Genomic DNA, 26,350 nt, shown 5'->3' with positions numbered 1-26,350 from the left:
CTGAAATTGATATTTGCAATTAGAGAATAGTTGGAAAAGTTTTGTTGCTTCGTCGTATTCTTAATTAGGAACGGGCTTATTTAATCAGAAAGGTATATTTTATAAAAATATTTCTTTGAATAGATAGTTGGTAAAATAAACATTTTTGAAATAGAGACTAGACAAAGCTACGAATAATATTATATCGAGAAACAACCAAGTAAGCTTAGTTAAACGGAATAAGAAACTCAAAGTTGAAAACCAGAGTCACAGCTAATATTGATTAAGCAAGTTCACGCGTTTCAAATTTAGATGCAGCTTTCATTTAAACGCCGCCTTTGTTTCAGACTGGTCCAAAATACGCTCGACAGAGGAATTCTTAATTATATTCCAATTCCCTTCGTTTCCAATTCCGAGCTTGTTTATAGTTTCTCTGCAGATTAAATTTTCCTTACGATCGAGATAATGGAAAAATGTTGAATCTTTGAAATATCATCGACGGCAGATATCGTCGCGATAATACTAATTGTATCGCTTATAATTATTCATTCGGACAAACAACTACAAGAAATTCGGCTTTTCTCAAAGGTTAACTGTAAGTTTACCTGCATAGCTATGAAAAGTCATAAGATTAAATCAGTAAATCAGTGTGAATGTGTCAATCACGTTCAACGGCATTCCTTTGCGACTAATGCTTGACTAAGACTTAAAAGTGACTGAAATATACCAACGATTGCTTTCCTTCCAACAACGCTAAACACATTCCTCGTTATTTAATCAGAGATACGCATAAATGAAATTGCTTTGCTTCATTTCCTGAAAAATAATATTGTTGCAATTTTATCAGTTTTTCTTCGTGAATTCGGTTAATACGTATGTATATTATCTGATCAATATACATCGTATTTTATTTCTTTTCCATGTATCATCGTAATCATATGGGATGCATTAGGAATGTATTATTATACTAACCGTCTGTGGTCTGTACCGATATACGATATATAATATACGATATACGATATACGATACGATTATATAACGACTATGTGCAAGTAGTTGGTCGACTTGTTACCGAGAAGGGTTAAACACGAATCGACTCTGTTTCCAGACTGTAACATCTTTGTACGAGTCGGTGGTGCCGCCATCGGAGAAATGTATAAACTACGTGAAAAGCGTTGAAGACTCTAGAACGGAAGAAAAGATCCTCACGCCGAAATCGGATATCGTGAACAGCGTGGTCGAGGCGGAGACGCATTTGACGGTGCTAGAACCGGAGGAGGCGCTTGCTAACACAGTCGCGGAGGACATTACGGAATTGTCGGAGGCGGTGTTGGAAAAGAATCAGGAACGGGAGATTCCGGTCGAGGTCGAAATCGTCGAACTGACGACTAGCGTCAAGGAGATCCTCCAATTTCCGGAGATCGAGGAAATACCAGACTCGGGGAAGACCAGCGAGGTCGGTGAGGTGGGTTTCGAGCTTTCTATCATCCGATTGATATCGAATAAGTTTATTGATTTATCATACACGTATTAGAACCAATCGAAGTGAAATTGTCGAATTGTTTTTAATTGAAACAAGTTCGAAGTAACACTTTTGAAGAATTTATGCGACCCGTAAATACAGATATACATGTAAATACAATTTTTACAATATTGTAACAATATTGCTATTTCGACATTGTGATTATAATTTAAATTCTAATAAACTAACATTGTTTCTATGTTAAACGTATCATAAACGCTCATCCGTATAAGTTAAAATTAATTTATAATTCGATAACACATCGCGTAATGGAGCCATATCTCTTAGCAAAAAATTGTAACTTGGGTCGTTTAACATCTGTCATCTTCTCGTAAATCGTATGTCATTTCGGACATTACGTTACGATGTTTATATTACAAGTTCACGTTGAATCTCGCAACGATAGAGATTAAGAAAAGTGCTTAATTGTCGGAATTTTCCAAAGCGGCAGTAGTGATACTAAAGAACGATCGGTGTAATACGAACGATTTCTGTTGCGATGAAGCACGGACAATCAAGATTAACGAGAATTCGCTTTATACCGTCTGTGTCACGCTTCTGTCCGTGTATGTGGAAGGCTAATAACTGCGCGGCACTGCGCACTGAACACACACGCGTGCAGAACACATCAATGTATTCAACAGAGTTCACACTACATTCCTGGTTTTAAAACAGCGTCAGTCGGCATCGACTGGCGACATGTACGTATTATAGTTACACCACTACGTTAATCAGAAATTTCCGCAAACTTTAGGACTAATCAGGCTAATTTCACGAAAGCATGTCAAAGCATGTTAGTAATATTCTAAGAGGTGAATGAATTTCACGACTATATCGTGCTGTAGAACGTAAAACAAGTTGTAAAATAAACTCGAAATGGAAATCCATTGTTATACAGATTGTTATTTGAAGAAAGAAAAATTATTCGTATGATGGGGATATTATTCGTAGAAAATATCCTTGTTAATGCCTTTACATTGTCTATTATGTACAGGTATATTATTTTATGTCATCTATATCTCTATCGTGATATTATCTTCGTGTTATATAGTTCTTTGCGACAGTTTGTTGTGATTTTCTGAAGCCATTTCAATTGCGTTGTTTCGGTAGGGTAGATTCTAAGCGATATGGGAACTATCTAAATGAAAGATCTTGCGATATTAGAATATAAAATATCGTGATAAATATCGTCATAGATGAAGCGAAATCATGCCTATTTAACCATTATGCACCAATGACAATTAATCAAACTGATACGTTATATTACAGATAGAATATTGGCTAATATTGATATTCACGAATTAAATTGACATTTACGTTTTCCAATAATTTAATATATTCGCTGTCGATCGAACTGTATCATAACGTATAAACATAATATTGTGATAGATGTACGTAGCAGAACTCTAATATTTTGTTACAAAAAAAAAAAAAAAAAAAAAAAAAAAAAAAAAAAAAAAAAAACAGTTCTGCGTAACTAAAATTTATGTGAATTTTAATAAATAAACCGCTTTAAACGAATCGGTGATCCAAAGACAAACTAATCGATTCTACTTTTTACGAATTTCTTAATAAAATTCTGCTGCATTATATCGTATTGCATTATACGATACTGAATTTTTCAGAAACCAAAGAATCGTGTCCCGCATCTGTTTCTGCGTCGAACACATACACGCGCATTGTAAAAGTACGTGCCAATTCAAATTCAAGTCACATGCAGTGAGGATTTTAAAGAGTACGCTTTTCAAGTATAACACGATACGTGTATAACAGTGTATAGTGTACATACTACTAGCGCACATACTATATATATTATATATATATATAATATTCTTCATACGATGCATAGCGTTGAATAAAAGAGAAAATGAAAATTTAACCCGAATCACGTTTACGATAAATACGAAAGGAACTCGGTGAAAATCGAATGAAAAACGTCCGATGCATCGAATCCCGCATTGTCCGTGAAACAAAAGGAAGCGGCTAACGAGCATTGTCTTTTCAGACAGAGGATATCGTGGTGGAGCACATCGACCTGATACGCGAGGCAAAGGAGTTGCCTCACCAGGCCCGTTCCAAAATAGGCAACCGTCAGACGGCCACGTCGAGCGGCTCCGCCGACGACGACGACTCGGAGAGCAATACCGACACCGACAGTTATCCGGAGGAGCAGCCCACCTACACGAAGCTCGAGGAGATTGATCTGCTCTCGAGCATCGGCCGTGATATCGGGGTCGATCTCGAGAAGTACGTGCAACCGGTACCAGACGTGGTCGCTATGGAGGCACTGGATCCTATTCACTCGTCCACGCGATCCTCTGTTCCCACGAGCAATATGACGAAAGACGACATGCAAGATACGAACAAACTATTGGACCGTGATCTTCCGGAAGCATCGGGCGCGGATACCAAGAAGAAAGAAAAAATGGTCAGGAATCAAGCGAAACGCAGACAACAGCAGCAACAGCAACAGCAACAGTTGCAACAGTTAAGAGCGGCGAATCCACAGAAACGTCCGGACAAGAGAAGAGCTGATGCAGACAATGGACCAGGTATACTTATTATAACGTTGTTATTATAATTTTATTATAATAATTTATTACTTATTATAATTTTATACATTATATTATATAATTTAGGATTATATTTGATAAATTTTTTCAAATTCAACAATCCTTACGCAGATATTAATTATAATTGCAATACGTAATAGCTTGTGTGTTGCTCCTTTGGCTAGTTTTTAATTTCCAGTAATTGAAGAAAAAGAGAAATTATTCGAGTAAATGTCAAATACGCATATGCATATACAATATACGAAATATGCATATTTCTTTCTTTATCGAAGTTCTTAATTAATCGATGAACAAAGGAAAATACGTATATCAAATGAAATGGAGGAGATTATTTATCAACATTTCTGTTAGTAAATTGATAGCGTTACGATGGTAATAAATATCTTTTCTATTAGGTAAAAATCGCGTATTAAGAACAAATAACGTTTACTAATAGATCGGATTACTAACCATTTATCGAGAAAATTATCATAGAAGAAAAATTTTACGCTTGTCCCATGGAAATTTTATCGTAGTGTCATTTAAAAGAATAATCGAGCTTTGCTGCTCATTTTTCACGTGTATCGCGCAGCAACTCTGCATGATTGGTATTATATAGTATTGTAAGTAAGTATAGAATCAGTGTATTATATATATTATACGTGACACGTTCCTTTCACTGTTGCTCGTTTACGCTTCTTCCCAAGTATACTATCGCGTACACTTGCCGTGCATCTTCCCATTTCATAGTAATAATGTAACATTTATAAAACAAAAATTATTCGAAAAAGAAAAAGAAAAAATGAAAATAAAAATGTTAATTTGCTCTTTTCTTAATTCAACTTGTGTACATTTACGAAATTTTCGTTCAAACGATCGCTTATCTTTATATGTATATGTTTTATGTATACGTATACTATATACCATATTATACACATAATATTCCGGTGACAAATGTAAAAGGGCTACGAGCGTAATAGTAAAACTAGAAATGAAATAATTATGATGGGTGACGAAGAAAATAATAAAGTAGAAATCTTTATTTTCTATGCGACTCGACTTGCAATAACTTAACATTACGTAATTAAGATTGTAACGATATCTCATGCGATCTTCTCTCCATGGAAGGTGGCTTCGACGTCTACAATATCGAGACAGCGATGCCAAAGATCGATCTGGATGCGATCGAATCTCACCTGAGAGCTGCACGCGAAGAAGAACGACGAGTGAGTAAACACCTTTCTATCATACATATGTCTAATTGCACAGTGTCGTGCGTAGCAACGTTTTTGTTACAAGGCCGATTCAAGAGAAACGAGGTATGTTAACGTTGTGTTTGTCGAATAATAAATTGTAGTAGAAAGGGTAATGGTAGAAAGTAACGAAACGTCGAACGTAAGCGTGCAATTGTTAATTGCGTTAATTACGATCGCGTAATTCTTGTATGGAAAGGTAAATTCGGCTGGCCAATGTTCTCACAGGCAGATGATAATACGGTAAAATTGAATAAACGTTCAGGCGACGATATTGAATCGTCAAAGGCCGAGATATACTCATAATCATAAATGTCGACCGCTGTAAATAAAACTGGAAAGGATGCGGTAAACGTACGCAAAGATAGATATCGATCTCAGTTTAGGTGCGATATGTTATAAAATATATAGTTGCAACTACTAGTTTAGCGAAAAACTGGAAAGTCGCCGGTATATTCTCCTAACTGTGCAATATCTTCGTTAATTGAAACGATAACGTTTCCACTTGAAAATCGAAGAAACAGAAAACGCAAAAGTTTGTTTAACTAGTCGAGAAACTTTCTTCGAACGTTAATTAACCCAATTATTTCTCAGAAATGGAAAAGAAATACAGGTTTTCTCCTTAACTTTTCTTTTTGTCGGGGAACAAGAAGGATTATGTCGAGTCTAAATGACAATCGGGAAATCCCGTTTAACCTACTTTATCGGTGAAACAGTTAGCGAAGAAAACGAATCCGTGAAAGAGAATGTTTCGTTTGCGCGTAGGCTGGATCGGCTGCTTGCAAGAGAGAAAAGAAAATCCGTGTAATTTCGGACGAGGTGTTTCGCGCGAGTAATTTTTTGACCATTGACGCGGAAAATAAGGTCGATGAGGCTTGGGACCTCGTTTCAGGGTCCCGATAGCGAGTCTCGTTAAATGCACAGACGATCTATATTCGCCGGCGCGGCGCAATGTCCATTGTATGGAAATGGGGGAGCAGGAAACGGATGTCGCCACGAAGAGGATCAATGCAACCGTCGTGTCAGACAGAGTGTGACACTATTTAGCACGTAAAACCTTCGAGTAGCCTTAACGATGCGTAATAAATTATGAGAGAAAATAAATAACGGAGACGATAAACACACATTTTTGAAAAGAAAACATCGGATATCTACCGTCTATCTCATAATTTTGTTTAAACCAGTACTCGAATTCCTATATATGCCGGTAAATGTTTTTAAATAAACGAAGCATCGTATGTTGTTTATTGACGTTAAAGAATATTTTAACGTTACATTCGTATAGATATTACAAATTTATGCGTAAAAAAATAATTACGACTGATTTATCATAAACCAATGCATAGAAAGAGATTTCGTTTTGGCCATAAACCAGTTTTGATGAGGTGCAACTAACTCTCTAACATCTTCGGTTCGCGTATCATTGCGAATCAAAATCTCAACCGTCCGTAGGTGAAACGAGTACTCGAGCGTGAGCAGTAGAGCGAAACATTTTGAGTACAATTTGTGAAGGTACATATACCATCTTTAGCAGTGATAATCAAACGATTTGTTTCGAAATACGAAACGTTTTACAAATAGAACTGCGATTTTGGAAAAGCAACTACGATTATAGAACTAACAAGGACAAGCAATACCTATGAAATACTTATAAAAGCATAATTTAAGGCATTCGAGAGAAATGTTGAATCATTATTCTCTAAAGTAATTGAAATCGTTAGTAAATAAACTCTTTGCTTGATTAATACTCTATGTCTATTTGCATTTATTACGTTAAATATTATACTATTGCCATTTATAATTTTTTAAATCAATCGATATCGATCAAAAGAATTATATCGGGGGATATATCAAATAATAATATCCAATAAGTAATACGATAGCTAATGGAAAATACTATATATCAGCGGTAAAATCATTCTTAGATTAAATTTTAATTATTATACCGAATAGCTGATTTTTTCGAGTATTTTCCAACTATTTGCATTAATGATTCGTCGTATCAGAGTCTTAAATTGCTTATTTCGAGCTGTTTTGTCTTACGACGTACAGCTGATGTGTAACTTGCGCTACTAAATTAACCGCCTGTGCTTCTGAACGTAGTTCTCTCTGTCCTGTTTGCCGTGAAAAGTCGAAACTACTTGCCGAACTTTAAACCGTTATAATTGATCAAGAATAAAGATTAAACGTTTCCTTGTTGTAAACGTGAATAAACACGAACACTCGCGCGTCAAATAAGCTAACCACTTTCACCGAACACTGTGAAAAGTTAGTTCAGCCTCCGTAGACGGTTAATGGCACCATCGACTTTACCACCTCCTTCGAGTAAACCTTACCGGAAGATCGGTTCGCCGCTCACTTGACTCATTTTATGCCAGTCCCGTGTTGTTCTCGTCTCGCGCGAGTCCGGTCACGTCGTAAAAACTCCCAGTATCTTTCCATGTTTTCGATCCGTTTTATCGCGAGTAAAAAGCTAGAAAAAATATCTTGTCTCTATGAACAACAATGAACGACAGTGAATCGTGACTCGAGATAAAAGCTTCGTTAGCTATTTGCCAAACTACGTGAAATTTACTAAACTTGAAATGCATCTAACATCGACAAACAGTGTATAAAGTTTATTTTCACTCTAATTGTCGGCAGTTCGATCTTCTTCCGCATCCGTTACTCGCGGAACGATGTTTCGTTAGCGCTGCGGCTTACTTTATGAGAGTCAAAGGAGAAATTGATATTCTTGGCGTGATAAATGCAACGAAGCTTGAGTAACAGTGTCCTCGTTCGTCCAGTTCTTCGACAATTTGGTTTACTTTAGTAGTGCTGTGTAACTATTAGCGAAAAATTTATTTCATCATGATTCGTTGTATATTCTGATCAAAGAATCCCGAAAATCATATAGATGGTACACTTTTTGAAGGTTATGTTAAGGTGTATATCAGTATTCGCGAGGAAAATAGCTTAGCGATGTTACTAGAGATGGCGTGCAAAATCACTGACATTCGATGATTTATGATTTATTATGGTCTGATCTAGCTTTATTCATAACTGTGAACGTGATTTTGTTATCTCGAGTGAATTTGCTCACTGTGGTCGTAATTCTTCATCTTGATTGTATCATTTCTTATAAAATACTTCGATATAGCTTGCACAAAAATATCTACGTATAACGTTAATTTAAAATTACGTTAAGTTTCCTTCGTCTATCGTAGATTTATTTTATTTTAATATTCGAAACGAGAAATGATTCGTTTCTTTTTTCTTTGCTTCTTTTTCTCTATCCTATGTCTCAGTATCTTAAAATTCTGAATTCGTCCTTTCGGTTTCAAAATTGTTGACACAAATATCGTTGATACAAAACATACGGGTTATGAGATGCTTGCAAAGAACGGTTATGCTGTTTACCAATCGGAAACGATTACGAAAAATCGCAAATCACTGTGAAGAAGCAGCGTGATCGGTAACGAACGTGATCGAATCACTCTTGATTCACAAGTAGCAGTTCACGTCATCTCTACATGCTACAATATAGATGGAATCGTGATAAATCGAAAGGCGCGTGTAATTAAATTATACTTACGTTTTATTTGCATCATAAACACGGTCTCGTATCTAAGCGTCTTGTGACGTTGTTCGTCTGCCTTTTATCATATATAATGGAAGGAACGCGCCACAGTGTCTGCCGAGGTGAACAAACGCGTTATAGTCGTTTGTGACATCGGTAGGAAGAAAGCCCAAAACTGTCGGGAACGAGCGAGGATATCGATTGAATTGCAAATTGAATCGCAAGATAGTATCAAATTCTTCTTAAAGAAAAAAGAAAAGACCTTTTCTGTTTACCGTTCTAATAGGTGGCGTGTAGCTTTAAGATTTTAGATTTTAAAATCGATATGTTAAAAATATTTACATCTCTTCGGACAGTAACTTGATTACGATGAATCGTACATTATCTGTGTACATTAGAAGATTAGAAGATTAGAAAGGTAGATTTTTCGTTGATATTGATACTACTACGTAAATAGTATTCTTGTACGATATTTCAATATTCTTTTTCAACATGTTTGAATATAGAAAGGACAATAGAAAGACTTTTAGATCCATTTCATCTACTACGTTTAATGTATTTCACCAGACCTACTCCAATCGCTTGCAAATCATATTCAAACGAAATTACATCGTACTCCGAGAAAATTGATTTTAAATTCATTGTCGATTAAGCATTTCGCTTTCAATATCCATAGTTACTACTTTTCGTTCACTCTATAACGTTACCTTATTGTTAGACTTTCATTTTTTAAGTAGAGCCAAGACGAAGCTAATCCTTGTTAGAAATGAGAATGACGATGAATAATTTGAGAACAATGTCGACGAAAAATTAGTCTCCGACATAATAATTTCCTCGACGCAATAGGAAAACGAACGATAGAAGAAAGTTTTCACGCTACATTACACGGCGAATGAATGAAAAGAAAGTAACCGATAAATAATATAAGAAAATTGGATTTTTATTCTCGTGCCTTGCGCATTTAACGAATAAGAAATCATTCGATAAAGCCATTTATCTATTACTCTCGAGCTGTACGAATAACTTTCTTCTCGGCATACGAGCAAGAAGAAGAATTTATTGTTGCACGCGATAACACGTAGACGTATTATAGACACGATGAACGAAGAAATATCAACGGGTCTGTCAAATCTGTCGGCTTTTTCTCCTTCCGTTGATGTTAATGACTTTCTAATTCGCCTGTTGAACTCCTTTCGTAATGATACGCGGAGATGAGACTGTGTGAAAACAGAGTGAAGGAAAAATGCGTACGGTGTTCTTGCGAAGATAAACAGTTGACAAGGATAGCTTAAAAGCTAGCGGAAAAGCTTAAAACGTGAAAGAACAACTAGAGCAAAATCTTGAAAACATGGGTAGTAGCAACAAGGCAAGAAAACATTATAAAAAGGACTCCCGATTCGTCACGGATCTATACACATTTACATACGATGACTTCGATCTCGTAAGATATACATACATAGCCTCCAATGCATTATCAGTTATCAGCCGAAAGAATGGCGATAGAGTATACACGTATGTGTATACACGTACGTATCTCTGTTTTGCCGCTTAATGTGCTTTAAAATAATGTTGTATAAAATAATATTATAATAATAATGGTGTTAGGATCGTAGAATAGTAAATGTATAAATAGCGATATAACAACTGGTTTAAGAAAGTAAAAAATATGAATACCGATAAGTAACGAATAAGTAGGTAGTCGATAAGCTGTAGACGTTTATGCAAACGCATGGCATTTTTATAAAGAAATAAATAAGCGAAACGAGACTTTGATAGTTTGTTTTGTCTCTAGAAATACTATTTGATTTGCATGTGTTACGTGCATTTTTTAAAAGTATATTTTTATAAACATCAGAATACATTCGCATATCTTGTAGATACGACACGTAAACGTAGGAAGAATCATTTGTTGGCAATTATTGAAGAGATCGGCCGATCACGTGTTAATTATTAAGTATTAAATATAATTAGCAATATAATTATTCGTTAAGAAATTGTGAAAAAGTTTTCGGAAATGATTTCATGTTCTATTGGCAGACAGCCTCTTAGTGCAGTTTCTCTACTATACAGTGGAAGTAAAAAGCAAATCATTTTTATTGTTATTACCGACATCCTAGAGGAAAATAAATACAAATGACATGCGTTTCATGCGATACCTTTTACAAAATAAAAATTAAAATATCCACTATACTGATAAATAGTTTTCCCACGTGAGTAGGTTAATGTATTATTGCTGCCATATATGATGTATGATAATATGATTCCATTTAGAAAACAAATTTGACCTTTATATGTACATGTATTACTATAATCTACTATATTGTACTATTATAATCCAGTAGGGTATACGAAAAAGTTAATAACACGAATAGAAAAATATACCCAACTCCCCCGAAGCTCTTTATCTCTTACCTGAAATATTTTCGCTACAAATAATAATGGACACGTAAATGAAGTTGTCGATGTCAGCTGAAAAATTCTATGTGCTGCGTTAATACTCTTCTAAAGAAATAAACCGCTTAAAATTTAAGGAGGCTAGACAATACAAAATTATAGTATCTAAATTTTCTACTAAATCATAAGATACACCTAAAGGATAAAAATGAAAAATTTCTGATTCCATGAAATTACACTCTACTCTGAAGTGGATTTCTTGCTTTCAAATCTAAATATATATAAACACATACGAGTTATTACTCGTCGTCTAATTTCACACAAATACAAAAGTTCAAAGCGCTAAAAGAAAAGGAGGAAAGAAAGTTGAGTGTTGCTGAATACATCGAGCATTGCATTATCACTTATTACTCGTCACTATCCTTTTGCTTTGCGCGCGAATCTCTGTCGCCATTCGCACGACTGAATATCGTTCTGATCATTTTTATCGGTGGTAATCAAACGTATCGATTATGTTAAATTGAATTGACTTTCATTTCTGGGACATCAGGATGACGATAAAGAGACCGACAAGGAACAGCCAAAGTCGGGAGGAACGACTTTATTGCTACAGAAGCCCGACGAAACAAAAGATCTTGAAAGGGAAGATCTCGTTATGCGATTCGATAGAGTAGTGCGGGGAGAACCGGATGAAACTTTTCAGGTGTGACTTCCGGTGACCTTCCATTCTAAAGAATGCTTCCTTTCTAAATAGTTTTTCCTACTAGTTGTGAAATTTTACTAAAGGGAAACGGTTGGTTCTTAAATTCCGTTACGGTGCAGAATCATCACGATTTACTTTCAATTTTTTGTCAAAGTAAGACTCTATACTTTGGTTTAATATAAATATTTATATAAAGTGTAGAAATTTTGTGATGACATATTACGGCATATTAGATAATTCATTGGAATAATATCTAATCATGGTGATGTATTTGTAATTCTAATTGACTCATAGCAAAAGTCGAATTCCAATGGCCAACCATTTATAGTAAGAATAGAATTTTTAGAGAAATGATATTTTTAAATAGTAAAGATTCTCTATTACTATATTTTCTATTAGTAATCACGATTATATATTGTATATAATTAGATATTAATATTTTCTAAATTCGAGAATACATTCGTTACTAATTTTCAGTACTAATTTTGGACATTTTTATTTACTACATGGTTTATTTTCAAAAATTATTCTTAATTAATCACAAATAATACAATCATTCTTGTGTAAGAGCCGCTCTACTTGAATTTACGTGTATAACGTAATGTAATTTACGTAATAATAAATTACGTAACCACATATTAAAATAAAAATTCCATCGAAACAGCATTCCATCGTTACGTTACAAAGTATAGGATCGATTACTTATTTAGAATTTAAATGCTTTGAGAAACGTTTGCTGTTCATTATCACGTAAAATCATTATAAACATCGCTTCTAATAGATATTATAGTTCTACTATCGATCCATTTCGTTTCGATGCAAACACCAGTTACTCTAACCTTCCCACTCGTCACCGTGTAAAAATCATAAAGAAAAGTACGATAAACGGATAATCTATCGACAGCGTCTCTTTTCCTTTCCAATTAATCACATATTATACGTAGTATAATGTTTAATGTCTAATGTACAGTATACGTTAGAGAAGTTAAATACCGTCAATGTCGATAATAATTTCACTCTCACGCATAGGCACAGTTTCGTAAAAAGCAATTAGGAAGAATTAAAGCATGAAGGCGGGTTTCTACCACCCTCGTGTTTACATCTTAGATTCATCTGTTTGTTCACAGCGGCGAAACGATCGCGAAGAGATACGAAGGAGATTGGCAATGGGTCCAGACGCTGAAGACCTGCGCGCTGAACGCGGAAGAAAACCGAGTCTCCAGTCGCGACTTCAAAGCGGTCCGTATCACTTCAACATTTCGCAAGAAGCGTATCTCGTTAGTCGCATCTTTCGTGGAAAATCATCCATTTATACCCATAAATCGTTTATAGTTGTAGCGACATTATTGATCGAATAACCGCAATGGTATACGATTGTTGATTTAATGTTTGGTTTTCAATTTTATTATGGATATGTATCGCGTGCGTGGAGTGCGGACTCTGACGATACGTGAAAGATTCGAGTTAGAATAAAATTATGTTTATTTATAGAAGTAAATAATTTTTCGAGGCATGGAGACCCTTTGTTTGAAAACGCTACACCATCTCGAACGAATAGTAATTTGTTGTGAATTGTTGTGCAATATAACATAGAGATTTTGTTTATGTTATAATGAGAAATTAAAGCGAGCTTAAGCAGTGATAACGCCGAATTTATATGTACACACACACACACACACACACACACATCTCGCTTGTACTTTTCTTTTTATCGATTAATATGGAAATAATGAAAACGCAAGATAAGTATGGAAGGCTAAACTCCTCGCTTTAGATAAATCTTACAAATATCTTACTGTTGCGAAATAATTGTGAGAGCAGGTTCTAGTAGAATTAAGAAAATTAATTAGTAGTAATTAATATCAAGTGAAATATGTTCGACTGTATTTCTATCAAGAATATTGCTTCTTCTTACAAAATTTATCAATTAAACAATACGTAATAGATTCATTGTATGATTGAAATTGCTATACTCGAGTCCGAGAGAAGCTATAGAGTGATTTTCCCTCGCTATTATTTACCTTCGTTATAAAATAAAAGATCAACGTTGCGAAAAGATAAATAAAATAAAGGCCAATTAATCTCTTCGTAGATAATTATAATAGCAACCTACGTAAGATGTTCTTGCGTTACATACTTTTTCGGTTGAAAACAAGTCTGTAAGAAATTATAAAATCAAATGAATTTCCAGCAAAACTTGATTCGTGTAGCATCTTGATTGGAAAACAAAAACTCAAAAGTACAAAATTAGGTGAAATAAAGAGAAATTCGTATGTTCGAAGATAATCTATCCTATATACAAAGGTACATAAGCGTGTACAATTTCATTTTACAATTACAACGTTTTACATTTACAAAATCAATTGCTTTCTTCAGGAATGAATCTGCAGATCTGCTTCATGAACGAAACACCCTCGGACACGGAGTCTCCGTGTTCAGAGAACGATGTATCCCCTGGATCCACGCCGAGCCCACTGAACTCGAAGCAACAACAGAAACAACAAATGCCGGTCAGACCTCAAGTGTTAAGCCTTCCACCTTTGAGACTGGATAGCGGCTTGAATTCAGCACCGATCGACGAGGCCGACTTCTTCGCCAGACAGGCCAGATTGCAAACCGAGGCACGGATGGCCCTGGCACAAGCCAAAGAAATGGCGCATATGCAGATGGAAGTGGAGAGGCAAAGGCTAAAACAAAGTCCCATCACCGAGATGGTGCGATCTAGCCTCGAAAAAGTGAGTTTTATCATATATATATACATATATATCAAATAATTTCACATTGCTAAATATGATTCAAGCTTTTTCCATCTAATCGTGCTTTCCTTTCCGCGAGTTTCCTAGTTTCAAGTAAAATATCTTTAATTCGAAAAGTCTTTGATCGAACAAAGGATAATTTGATCAAATTATTAAAGATTAGATTTACAGTGAGCTCGTCGATTTAGCGGTTGCCTCGATGATTTCGATGATTTTTAAATGTGTCATAAAAATTGACATCTTCAACGACTCTTTCCTCTCACGAAAATATTGGACTCTCCTAGCTTACGAGATATTTGTGGTTATTGGATCGAAAATGATCCTTAAGAAAGATTAACGTTCGTATAGTTGTACTCTGGCCTTTCTTTGAATCTGGGAACCGTATGTTGTGCTATGTCGAATCGCTACTCGATCAGGCTCGCTTTTACGACCATTGTTTAAGAACGGATGATCTCGAGCTGGACATAACTGGTACAACTTCTGAACAAGACAAAGACCAGAGACACCCCCTCCCCCCTCCAGTTAAGTCTGCCTCTTAATCTCTCCTATATGTTTCTCACTCCAAGGAACTCCGTATCGTATTCTAGTTTAAACGTGTATGTTAATATTAAAACTATCCGATTCTTCGATCAATATCCTGGAATCTAATAATATCGTGAAACGAAGCATTAATCGAGGCATTAATTATCCCGTGATAGCAACCAAAACTAAAACTATATATAAAACTTCCTATTGGACAAATAGAGATGTTCTCCAACCTGTGTTTCCAAGAAGATGCTAACATACGAAGAACAAAGTGTGGAAAACAATTAGATCTATGTGTCGTTATTTTGACTGCTATGAAACATCGAAAGGAAAACGTGTTCGAATAATTGGAATATAATATTTTGCGTTAAAAAGAATAAAAAGGTCTGTTCGTTATCATCCCTAGGTTGGCGTTCAGCTGGGTGAGGATAGGCGCAGATTATCTCGAGTACTTTTAACGGAGCTAAATGTCGCGCAACTTCAAGTAGTCGCGAACGATTTGCATGCAAGAATCGCTGCTCTGAACGAGGCTCTGGTCGAAGGACTTTTGAGAAGAGACGACTTACACATGGAACAAGATTCGATGCTCGTCGACGTCGAAGATCTCACTCGATATCTGTAAGTTTTTCGCTTACACTTTATACGATTCTAACTCGCTCTCCTTCTTCTACTACGCCTTGTTCTACGCCTTGTTCTACGCCTTCCTTATTCCTTCCCTCGTCCTTTCAAGCCACGATTATACAAAAGAGCGATAAACGGTAAGCAGTAAGCAATAAGGAGTAAACGATAAGCTGCTGTATGTGGCCTATATAATAAATCTATAGCGGGAATTCGTATATCTATGCGAATAGAGTCATGTACCATCGATTAAAATTAAGATAAATGTTATAGGGCGCGGCACGCGTATGCTACGCTTCTTCAGCAATGTTAGAACATGCTACGAATTTAACTGATTTATGACGCGTAAAAAGTATTAGAAAAAGTATTGGAAAAATTAAAAAAAATTTTTTTCAATACCTGCTAATGAATGAGGTAAATGACGCTACAAGTTTGAAAGAAGCGATCGATATAATGGATCGACAAGGAAAACATAGTTTTAAGCTCGCAGCTTTAGATTCGGCTCGATGATTATTTTAGTTGGGAATTGTCGATACCATGACGAAATATTCGCTTTCGCGCGAGTAGGTGGTAGAAAATGCAAGTAGAAACTTGCTGAGAACCGCTGCTTCTTGCCTTTAGCCAAAATTCAGCTGATCGAAACGTTGTGAATTCGATTTTCGAGCCTCGTTCGCAAAGACAGCTCTGTTTAAAGATTCTTGCTCGTCGTTAGAGTTTCGAGGAGAGTATCCGTGAATAGATTTTTTATCCAAGTATAGTCGGTATAATCTTTTTGAAATATACTCGAAATATTTCGCCGAGTATATTTATATATCGCTGCCAATTCGTATCGCTGAGGCGATCGTTATCAACTTTCACATGTATAGGAAATAGGCGATATAACAAATGAGCGACAGATAGGAGACCAATTTTCGCCGCTCCGTCGTTCCTTTATTATGTTAATTGTTATTGTAGTAAATACTCGAGCGACAAATAAATACATAGTAACTAACGACGAATACGAAGGGACTATCTTGATATCGAATCTTTAACAGCTGACCCGCAGTGTAGGCCGATTTTATGGCAGGACAATCGTAAAGATTAGGAAAATGAGTCTACGATGGGTAAAATATGGCAAGAAGTAGGACGTAGGCCGCTTGTGTATGATTTTGCCGCTTATCGCTCGTCGCTCGTCGCTCTCTGTATAATCACGGCCATAGATGTTTCTTTAACGATAGTAGCGTTTTCCGGGCAAGCTATGACGAACGTTATATTTTCCGGCCTGTCGCGTTAATAAACAGCTTCTGCTGCGTTCACATGCACAGAGGTGCCAAGCAGGAGTCACTGAAGAAAAAGCAGAACGCGAGGGAGCAGCAAACAACGAGCAGAAGTCATCAACAAGTAAACGCAGGGCAGAACAAGTCGTCGATGAAGCCAAAGCTTACGCACCGCGGTCTAGTCTCGTTGGTAAGAAAATAATGCCTCGCCACGAGACTGCGTAGTCTCGTTGGCAATTAAGCGGGAATTAAGGAATCACTATTTATCTGGTACATAGAACAACATCCGGAGAACACGAATACGTTAGATTAGATCTGTTCGATTCGACGTTCGAGCTCTAGCTCGAGAGTGATACTAATCTGGACGAGATGCGATATGAATTGGGCCGCGTTCGGCGGACAACCGAAATTCCGATTGCGATTCCGATGTCGATGCTCGGATTCCTTCTTCCGTTTGGAACAGCAACCAGAAATTGTATTACGAAGAGAAAGAGAAACGAATGTTTCGATGCAACGGTAGAAAAACGAGTAGTTTTCTCTTATCGCGCGGGAAAAGAAGTTATAGCAAGCAAATACAATCGTTCTCTTCTTCCTTAATGGAGATTCAAAGATATACCGTAGTATAGTATCGCAACGAAGAATCCTCTTTTTCCCTGTTTGATAAATGTGTTTTCGACAGGGAAGAGGAGCATCTTTTTCCAAAGTTTTTACAGCTTTGCCGTTATCAGCATAAAAGCTAGAGTAATATGTAAATACGTACACCTCCGTTCGTAATTATATATACCTATGTACATATTAAGACAATTACGGATAATAAGGTAAATCCAAAGAATTATTAGAAAACTATTTTTTTCTCATCCATGCATGCCACGCATGCATCTTTCAATCGTTACCTAAACTTTAATTCAATTGATTCCAATACTTATATTATTATTCCTTTTATCATTGTTATTTGTTGTTATTTGGTTGTACGCGTTATCGGTAATTCCATAAACCGGATTTAGACTTTGACAAACTTCCCTGAATTATCTTTCTATACTTCTCAAATCGTCTGAAATTTGTTGAATCGGTGATTCATCGAGACCAACATATCGCTTCTTGACATTAGACATCTTGACATATCGCACAACTTGGAAATTAAGAATTTTTTGTAACTTACGTTCATCAGTTTGAACTACCATGTCATATACACGTTACGCACATGCGTTACGTTTACATTACGTTTTCGTGATACGATGTATTTACGTATTTCTGTACGATAGTTTCGTACAGACCTTGTTATTTCTATTCGATGCTGTTACAACGTGACTAAACTAAATTTTTACTCTTCGGGCTATTCTTTTTACTTTGTCTAAATTTACTTAATATTCTGGCGTGACAAATTGAGATAGAGATGTATACCGTTTCACGCGATAGAATTTACTACGAATAAAAACAAAAATTAATTTTCTTTCTTCTTTTTCTTTTTCGTGCCACTATCTGCGTCGATAAGCGATATGGTAATTCGTCGTATATTGAAATGTCGAAGATTTCCAAATAATTTTATAGCTTTCTCATATGTTTTATAACACGCAATGTCTTATTATGTAACGTTTGATTCCTTATTATTCTTTCACGAATACACAATACTGATCGGTTAATCGTTTCCTTGACTAATTGACTAATTGAATTATCGTGTTTTATACGAAGTCATTAGGTATTCTAATATTTATGAACGGGGATACATGTACGTGCGTATACCATACATAGCCAGAAAAAATAGCAACGAGCAACAAATTCCTTTAGTTAATCCACCTATCTTATGTTCGATGCAGACAAACGATACCATTACACGTAGTTGCGATCAGCATTCTGTACGGTTCGACAGCTTCGTACATACATATACGTATGTTTTCAATGTTTTTTCAATGTGGTTTCAATGGTGGTTGGATTCTCAACCGATGAATCGCGATTTCTTACAAAAGTACAAAAATGTCTTTTGCAGGGCTTCTTCCAGCGTGATTATTTTTAGTTTTATGAAACTTGCTTCTAGAAACAATTTCGCCACAATGATTTTCAGAGTATTTCGGATTTATCGTAAGTACGGGTTCTATCATCTAATTGTAAACAATGATATTTATTATCGTTCATTATTATCATTATTGTCATTATTACATATATTATTATGGCATGCTGGATCCATAGTCGATCACGAATCGTGTTCTAAATTGATTCTACCGTCAATTGATTCAATCCGTCAATTCGGCCATTCTCTGTTTTCTAGCTCCTATCTATTGCATATAGCATTTGTTTTGTAAGTTATCCAATTCCCTGACCTTACTATTGTCCGTTCCTATCTTCTTGCTAGCGTCGTTTAATCTCGTGGCAATTTGGTATTTAGGTAGTTGGCTTTTGCTATTTTTCTTGTATTTGTGATACATATGTGGGTAAATTGTCTTTGCGGAAGAGTTTCTCTAGTACTTGTTACTAATTACATGGCTTGATTTGGCTGCTGCATTTGCCGAGTTATTAATTCCATATACACGGTTATCCAGTTTGCCTTTCTTTATTCCAGCGAACCAGTTTCTTTTCGAATCTCGGTGTTTCTCTGTCCCATTTTTTCGGCAATTCTTCAAGTATCTACTTTTAGGTACCCTATATGTTCATCCATGTTCGTTAGTTTTGTCCAGTAGTTTAACGTTTCGCCACCCTCCCGCCGCCTCTTTTCAACGTTTGATGCTCCAAGTGCATTCTTCCAGTTCCTAACCTCAACATACTAGGTGCATCCTGATGCGCTACGAGATACAGTTGACACACTTTTCAGGAGACTCGATTGCACTCGTTCCATTTTCGTATTAATTTCATATTTCACGTAGCTTTACTACCGTGTCCCAGCTATTATATTTTGTCGTTACTAATGGTTTGCAGATCGTGCCTGCTACGACTTTTGCCCGAGTTGTAAAATGTTTTATTGCCGTATGAAACGTGGCTAACTTTGACTATGATATATCCTTACATAGGTGTATAAACGTCTACCACTTCTACGTTTTGGCCTTCGTATTTCGTTTTCGTTTTTCTGCTTCCTATTTTTTCATTTGTTCTTCTGAATACTAACGTTTTAGTTTCCTCCTCGTTCACTTCGAAATTCTTTTCTCTATAATAGTTGCGTAGTGTGTGTTTCCATTTTTTTCTTGTGTCCAACTACTTGTGTCCACTATTGATGAGGTGTAAGGTATTTGTCGATGTCGGATAACATGAGAATATTTATTACATTGCCCCGTGAAAAATGTCCTTTTATGCAAACGTGACGAGGAAACCTCACATGTACTTATATCGTATAAAGAATTTGGCACTTTTCGTGATTTATAGTAATTACTCATTCTCATTGTTTTGTAGCAGATAGTAAAATTCGAAAAGTATTATTCCCCAATGTGGCGAAAGCATAATTCGACGCATGGAGAATAATTCGTTTAATGTTAAATAGCATCAAATTATAACAAAGAATGGTTTTTAAAAATTTGTTAACGCACGTTTTATGAAAATTCTCGTTCCCTCGCTTTAATTATTAATTATTAATATTTCATTAGCTTAATCTTACGTAATTTTATAATCATTTGTATCCATGTATAAAATTGCCGAGTCGCACAGCGTCATAAGTACAAAATCACAATGAGCGCGACGTTTCATCGCCCGTTTGCATCGGAGTTTGATCATCCTGGATCGAAACGGATGAAATTGGATCGTCCTATATAGCCGATACATCCCTACTTTTCTACTCTGGTTAAAACTTGCGGCCATGCATGCACGTGTTTGCCGAATGTATCGCCTTTATATATACATACATGTAATAGCGTTTTAAACGATAGGCAGATCTCTTCTCTGTGTTATAAATAAAGGACACGGGCCAGCTACGAAGGCTCGATCGAATAGGCGAATATTTGCTACACGCGTCCTTCGTTACTAACGTCATCGCTACACGTACGATGGAACACCGATTCTTTGTTCTCCGCAGTCGAGGATATTTCTTTCTCTCTCGACGTCTTCCAATCTCTTAAATCGACTCAACCGACTGTTTCGTTAACGAATTGATAGCGTTTTCTGGCGTTTACAGCGGAGATCGTGAAAGAACGATGACGATAAATGTGGTCCTTTGAAACTGAACCTTTCTTGCTGCTCTACAATCGATTCACCGAAATTTTACGCTAGAAAAATATCTTTGTTATATTTAATATTTAATTGTTTGAAGATTCAAAGCGTTGTTTCGTTTGTGCTATTGACGTAAACACGGATAGAACATGGACGAGGGAATTGGTAGAAAGAAACGCGACAAACTTGGAGAATCGTCATCCGATGGTATTGGATATCGTACAACTTTCGGTGAGTTTGTTGTACCTGAGAAAGATATTCTTATTTTTCAGCTGTACCGTTCATCAAAGATGCGTAAAATAGGAGCACGATCGTAAACGCTAAGAACGTTCAGGCGACCGATTCACATTCAGTTCAGCTAAACCCGAGATTCGGTTCTTCTGTATACGAAATTATTGATAAAGCGTACATCGTAAATTTACTTGCTAAGAAAAGACGAAAAGACGTGTGTATATATGCTCGCAATGTTTGAGAAATTTAAGGTCAAATTTAAGGTGCAATAATAATATGCCGAAGGAAAAGCAACAGAGAAGCAAGTACGAATCCTACGAACGATATTTCTTTTTCTTGAATCGCAAAAATATACGAGGTATACGTATGTATGTACGTATGTATATGTCATCATAAAACGTTTAACCTTTAATTGGTACATGTAACGTTAAATCGTTAAAACATCGACCCATAAGGCAGTTAGATCAAGTTATTTTATTCTTAAGTATTTCATACGGATTTATATCCTGTGTTTCGCGTTAATATTCGGGCATTCTTTAAAATGGAATAACTTTTTCAAAATTGCACCAAACAACTTGAATTTTTTCACAAGCAAGAAGGATCGGTTTACCGGATGACGGGTAAAAATAATTTTGAAAAAAAATTTCTACTGATCGGAATCGCGAACAATATATTCGTCGTAACGGCGTAATTTTTTACTTACGATATATTTTTCATTTATTTGAGCCTGTAGCGGAAGTTACTGTAGCGGAAGTAGGTAGATAAAAAGTACGTTTCGTAGATTCGCGTCACTTATGCGTACTGAAAATTTCATGGAGATCGAGCTACGAACGGTCAACGATGGTGAAAATCACAGTTCTTTCGCAACTTTACACCTCTAACTGCAATAAATCGAAAGATTCTTACATCGTTTCGATATCTTTCGCTTGTTCGCTTCCCGCCAATCGGCTAAAAAAGTTGATAAAGTTAAAGGGTGCCCGTATTAACGCATGCTCGATATTAACGTGGCCGTCTGTAAGCAAAAATGAGATAACCTTAAAATTTCTGTCATCGCTTATAAACCAATTCTATCAGGTGAAAATTAAGGATGCTTAAATTAACAATAATTTCTTTCGATTTTCTTCCATTCTCTAACGTTTTTCTCATAATTTATACTCGTGTTCGATAGATTGAAATGAATTTTGAATCAAAAGCATGCACAAATAAAAACTATAGTAGATAATTGATATTACGTTAAAATCGGAAAAAGTGGCTCTCATTTTCTTATCTTTTAATTCATTTGCAAGTCATAAACGTTATATATATATTTCGTGCGAAAGAAGCGGCTACAATCATATGTACATACATATACGAGTACGTAATGATAATTTTGTAAGAAGAAAATCTCTGAAAACATCGAAAATAGCATTAACAATACAAATATTTTACCTGTATCTAAAGGTAAATTCGTGAGCGTACATGGGGAAATAGCTGAGTACGTATCTATTTACAAGTACATTGAACGAGGCACTATCGATGCTTATCTAAACGTATTTCAGAGATTTAACTACCTTTAATCTCGCGCAAGTTACGACGTATCTCAAATATAATAATTTAAAATCTATTATTACTATTATTACTATTATTATTATTATTACTATTACTATTATTATTATTATTATTATTATTATTATTATTATTATTATTATTGTTATTATTATCATCGCCATCATCGTCATCGTCATCGTAATCGTCATCGTCATCGTCATCGTCATCGTCATCGTCATCGTCATATTATTATTGGTATTATTATAATTGGTCATTATTAGATTAAATGTAATTTATTATTATTAAATAAAATATAAATATTCCTGGTCAACCTGTCGATGTTTAACGTCCTCGTGGATTTTCACCAGACTTTTCTTAATCGCTTTGTACGTCGTGACGTTGCATAGAACGAGGAAAATGGTAAAAACGGGTGGACGGAATCCAATGACCCTGAAAAAGATGAAACAGCGTGCGAGCTATTAAACTCCATATCAGGATAGCACTTTTTTTTTAATCTTTTCATTGTATTCTCCGATGGTAGTGGACGAATAGAGCCGAGACGTAACAGTTTGGAGCTCTTGCGACTACTCTACCGTATGTATGGCTTACTCTATCTTATGCATGAGAGACAAACGCTTTAAAGCGGTTTATCTTTGTTGATACCGTTGTATGATCTTTGTGGTGTGGTTGCGATATTGGTCGGGCTTATGTAAAATGATATTTGCCAAATCGATTCGAATCGCATTGATGATAACTTTTGAACTGGCGTATTCTTAAACCCGATACCATTATATTCGCTACATTCGTCTCTATTCATCGAGTGCGATTAGAAAATACAGAAACTGTTTAAAAAATAGTGGTGCTCGGAAACGAATTTTATCCCCCTTTTATTGTTTTTCTCGTTATATACACGACACAACGTATTAAATATAAAAAAGATTGAAAATATTTGAATTTTCAATTTTGAGAGAAGTGAAAAACCATGAGAGTATTACACATCGGCAGGTTCGACGTATTTCCTCGTGACATGGTGATAAAGTAAGCATACGATATGGAAAAAAATAAAAATTGAATAATTATGTTTGATATGGATCGATCAAAAACCTCGATTGCTAGATTTTTTAAATGACCATAATATTCATCGCAAATAATATTATTACCCTAAAGGTATAACAATTTTTCTCTGGCCATTTGTCAAAAGCATTTTAAACAATGCTTCTTTGTCTGTTCATAGAAAGTACTTACTTGGTATATGCATACATATTGCTAGTCGATCCTTGTTTGCAAACTCTACGACGTGTCTGTTTGAAAATATTTAGTTTAAAAGAGTCAGGTTAATCGCGACCTCTGAAGGGTTAAAGAAATCAGAATTAAAGAATTTCAAGGGAAAGATTCATATTTTCAGATTTGTGCACTGTAATGAACGTAAGTTTGTCGTTGCGTGTTTAATAACGTGTATTAGTGAAAATCGATACTTTCTTCGATAATTATTTAGAAAGCTGCCGCCATCTTGGATTTCGATAATTTTTTAATAAAAAATGAGGAAATCAACATTCCGAATAACTTTTTCCTTTGCATGTAAACGCCGTTCGGTCTTAGTTTCCGACAAAAATATCTGCAAAAACCATTGTCAATACCACTACGGTGAATTCTGCCTACGATTGTATTAAATACCTGACTATATAAACTATGAACAAAAGATGGGAATTAGGTTTGGGTTAAACGTTGTTTTGTCCGGTCGCTGTAAGCTCACCGACGCACAATTATAGGCAGAATTCGCTGTAACGGTACCGACAGTTGTTTGCAAACGTCTGAGAAACTAAGGCCTTACACGTATCGAAAGATCATCTAAATACAAGATGGCGGCACCTTTCTAAATAATTACCTTCATTTCTATCGGTGTCTGGTTGTTTTCTTTTGTATCGTAATACGATACAATACAACGATCGTGAACGTGGAATTAATCGCTTGTAGTTATGTATTTTCTTGGATTAATTAAGACTATTCGATTACTAAATATGTAATTGCGTTTAAGAACAATGAACCTCAGATAGAACAGTTCTTGCTTCAGCTTTTGTAAATTTGTTTAATTAAGCCGCGAGCGACGAAAGAGAACGAAGAATACATCACATATATTTTGAATATGAAAAACCTATGACGAACGAATAGGCAAAAGAAAACGATTAGTTCACGAACGTAAAAGCGTATTCAAATAAGAACAAACAACTAACTATGCCGAGTTTGAGACGAGAAAAAGACTCTGTTGTCGACCGCCCGTTAATATAACTTTAGACTTTAGCAAAAGCGTAATCAAAAGTATGTTAATCGTGCAAGTACTTGGAAACGGGTTATCCAAGTTTTGCATAAAACTATTCACGTACTGATTTACATGTATTCATACATTAAGGACTTAAAAAGGTATCCAGGTACAGTAAGTTTATTAAAGAGAACACAGAACGTATGCATTACCTGTCGAATTTCGACGTTCTTTCATATTTACGCTAGCCTTGCGTGAATTACTTAACAGAGATATGAAAAATTATTATAAGCGAACAAATAAACGACAAATAAATGACAGAACGTTTGATCTCCGAGGAACAACGCGATGTTATTCACCCCTTCGAAACTGACAGTATGACAATCTAAAATGATTTTTCTAAATTAAAAGAAATCACACTTTTTTCTAATTTTTCTAAATTCCCAATAACTACTTAGAGAGGAAGAGAACAAAATTTGCTAACTTAAAGCGCCTTTTGCGCCCCCTTACAAACAAAAACTTTTATTCGGATTTTACACCAGTCTAATACGTATCGCGCTTCGAATAATTCCACAGAACTGTAAAATACAAATGAAAATGTAATCTTTGATTACAATGTGACGAAAACGATACACAGAGCACAGAGCAGTTTTCAAGGCTTGTAATCGAAAAGTGAAATCAAAATGTAAAAATGCTCTTCCCGATTGCGTAACAATCGTTTGTGAAAAAAAACGCGGTGACGATCAAATTGTCGATCTCGAGGAATAATTAGAGGGTGGTCAACGCGTATTCGCTCTGCAAGAAGATCCCTTTCGTCGCGAAGGGTCGACAAAGCGAAGCCGAGACATCGCTTTGCTTTCTTCGAGCATTGTAAACAAGTAAAGGCCACTGATCGATCGTCTTCTAATCAAAGATCAAGTATCCTTAGAAACTTGAAACATGATCAGGAATGAGATTTGCGAAATTCAACGAGAGTTGAGAGAAGCAACTATAAAGCTGACTGCATGCATTTTTTTCGAAGAAATAATATTAAAGAAATTCTCATTTAATGTAAATTATGGTTAAAATTAATTTGCTACGAATTAAATATCCA

General features: G+C 35.7%; 1 protein-coding gene across 7 annotated transcripts in view; it reads left to right on the top strand.

Annotated features, from left to right (window-relative positions):
• Schip1 (Schwannomin interacting protein 1) overlaps positions 1 to 26,350 on the top strand; it is a 41,369-nt gene that overhangs the window by 11,453 nt on the left and 3,566 nt on the right. For 3 of the 7 annotated variants that reach the window (XM_072005292.1, XM_072005286.1, XM_072005291.1), the window contains exons 5-12: positions 1,088 to 1,444; positions 3,507 to 4,053; positions 5,182 to 5,279; positions 11,810 to 11,962; positions 13,090 to 13,201; positions 14,339 to 14,697; positions 15,650 to 15,861; positions 17,142 to 26,350. The exon at positions 17,142 to 26,350 is cut by the window's right edge and continues 378 nt beyond it. In XM_072005292.1, coding sequence (XP_071861393.1) covers positions 1,088 to 1,444; positions 3,507 to 4,053; positions 5,182 to 5,279; positions 11,810 to 11,962; positions 13,090 to 13,201; positions 14,339 to 14,697; positions 15,650 to 15,861; positions 17,142 to 17,319 — 2,016 coding nt within the window. In that variant the 3' untranslated portion in view covers positions 17,320 to 26,350. The remainder of the gene's footprint in view (positions 1 to 1,087; positions 1,445 to 3,506; positions 4,054 to 5,181; positions 5,280 to 11,809; positions 11,963 to 13,089; positions 13,202 to 14,338; positions 14,698 to 15,649; positions 15,862 to 17,141) is intronic. The other 4 variants (XM_072005287.1, XM_072005288.1, XM_072005289.1 and 1 more) reach the window with 4 other exon arrangements.

This window comes from Bombus fervidus, chromosome 6 (assembly GCF_041682495.2).
Source record: "Bombus fervidus isolate BK054 chromosome 6, iyBomFerv1, whole genome shotgun sequence".
In the NCBI taxonomy this organism is placed as follows: domain Eukaryota; kingdom Metazoa; phylum Arthropoda; class Insecta; order Hymenoptera; family Apidae; genus Bombus; species Bombus fervidus.
Note: the sequence above shows the minus strand (reverse complement) of the source record. Positions and strands in the feature narration are given on the sequence as shown.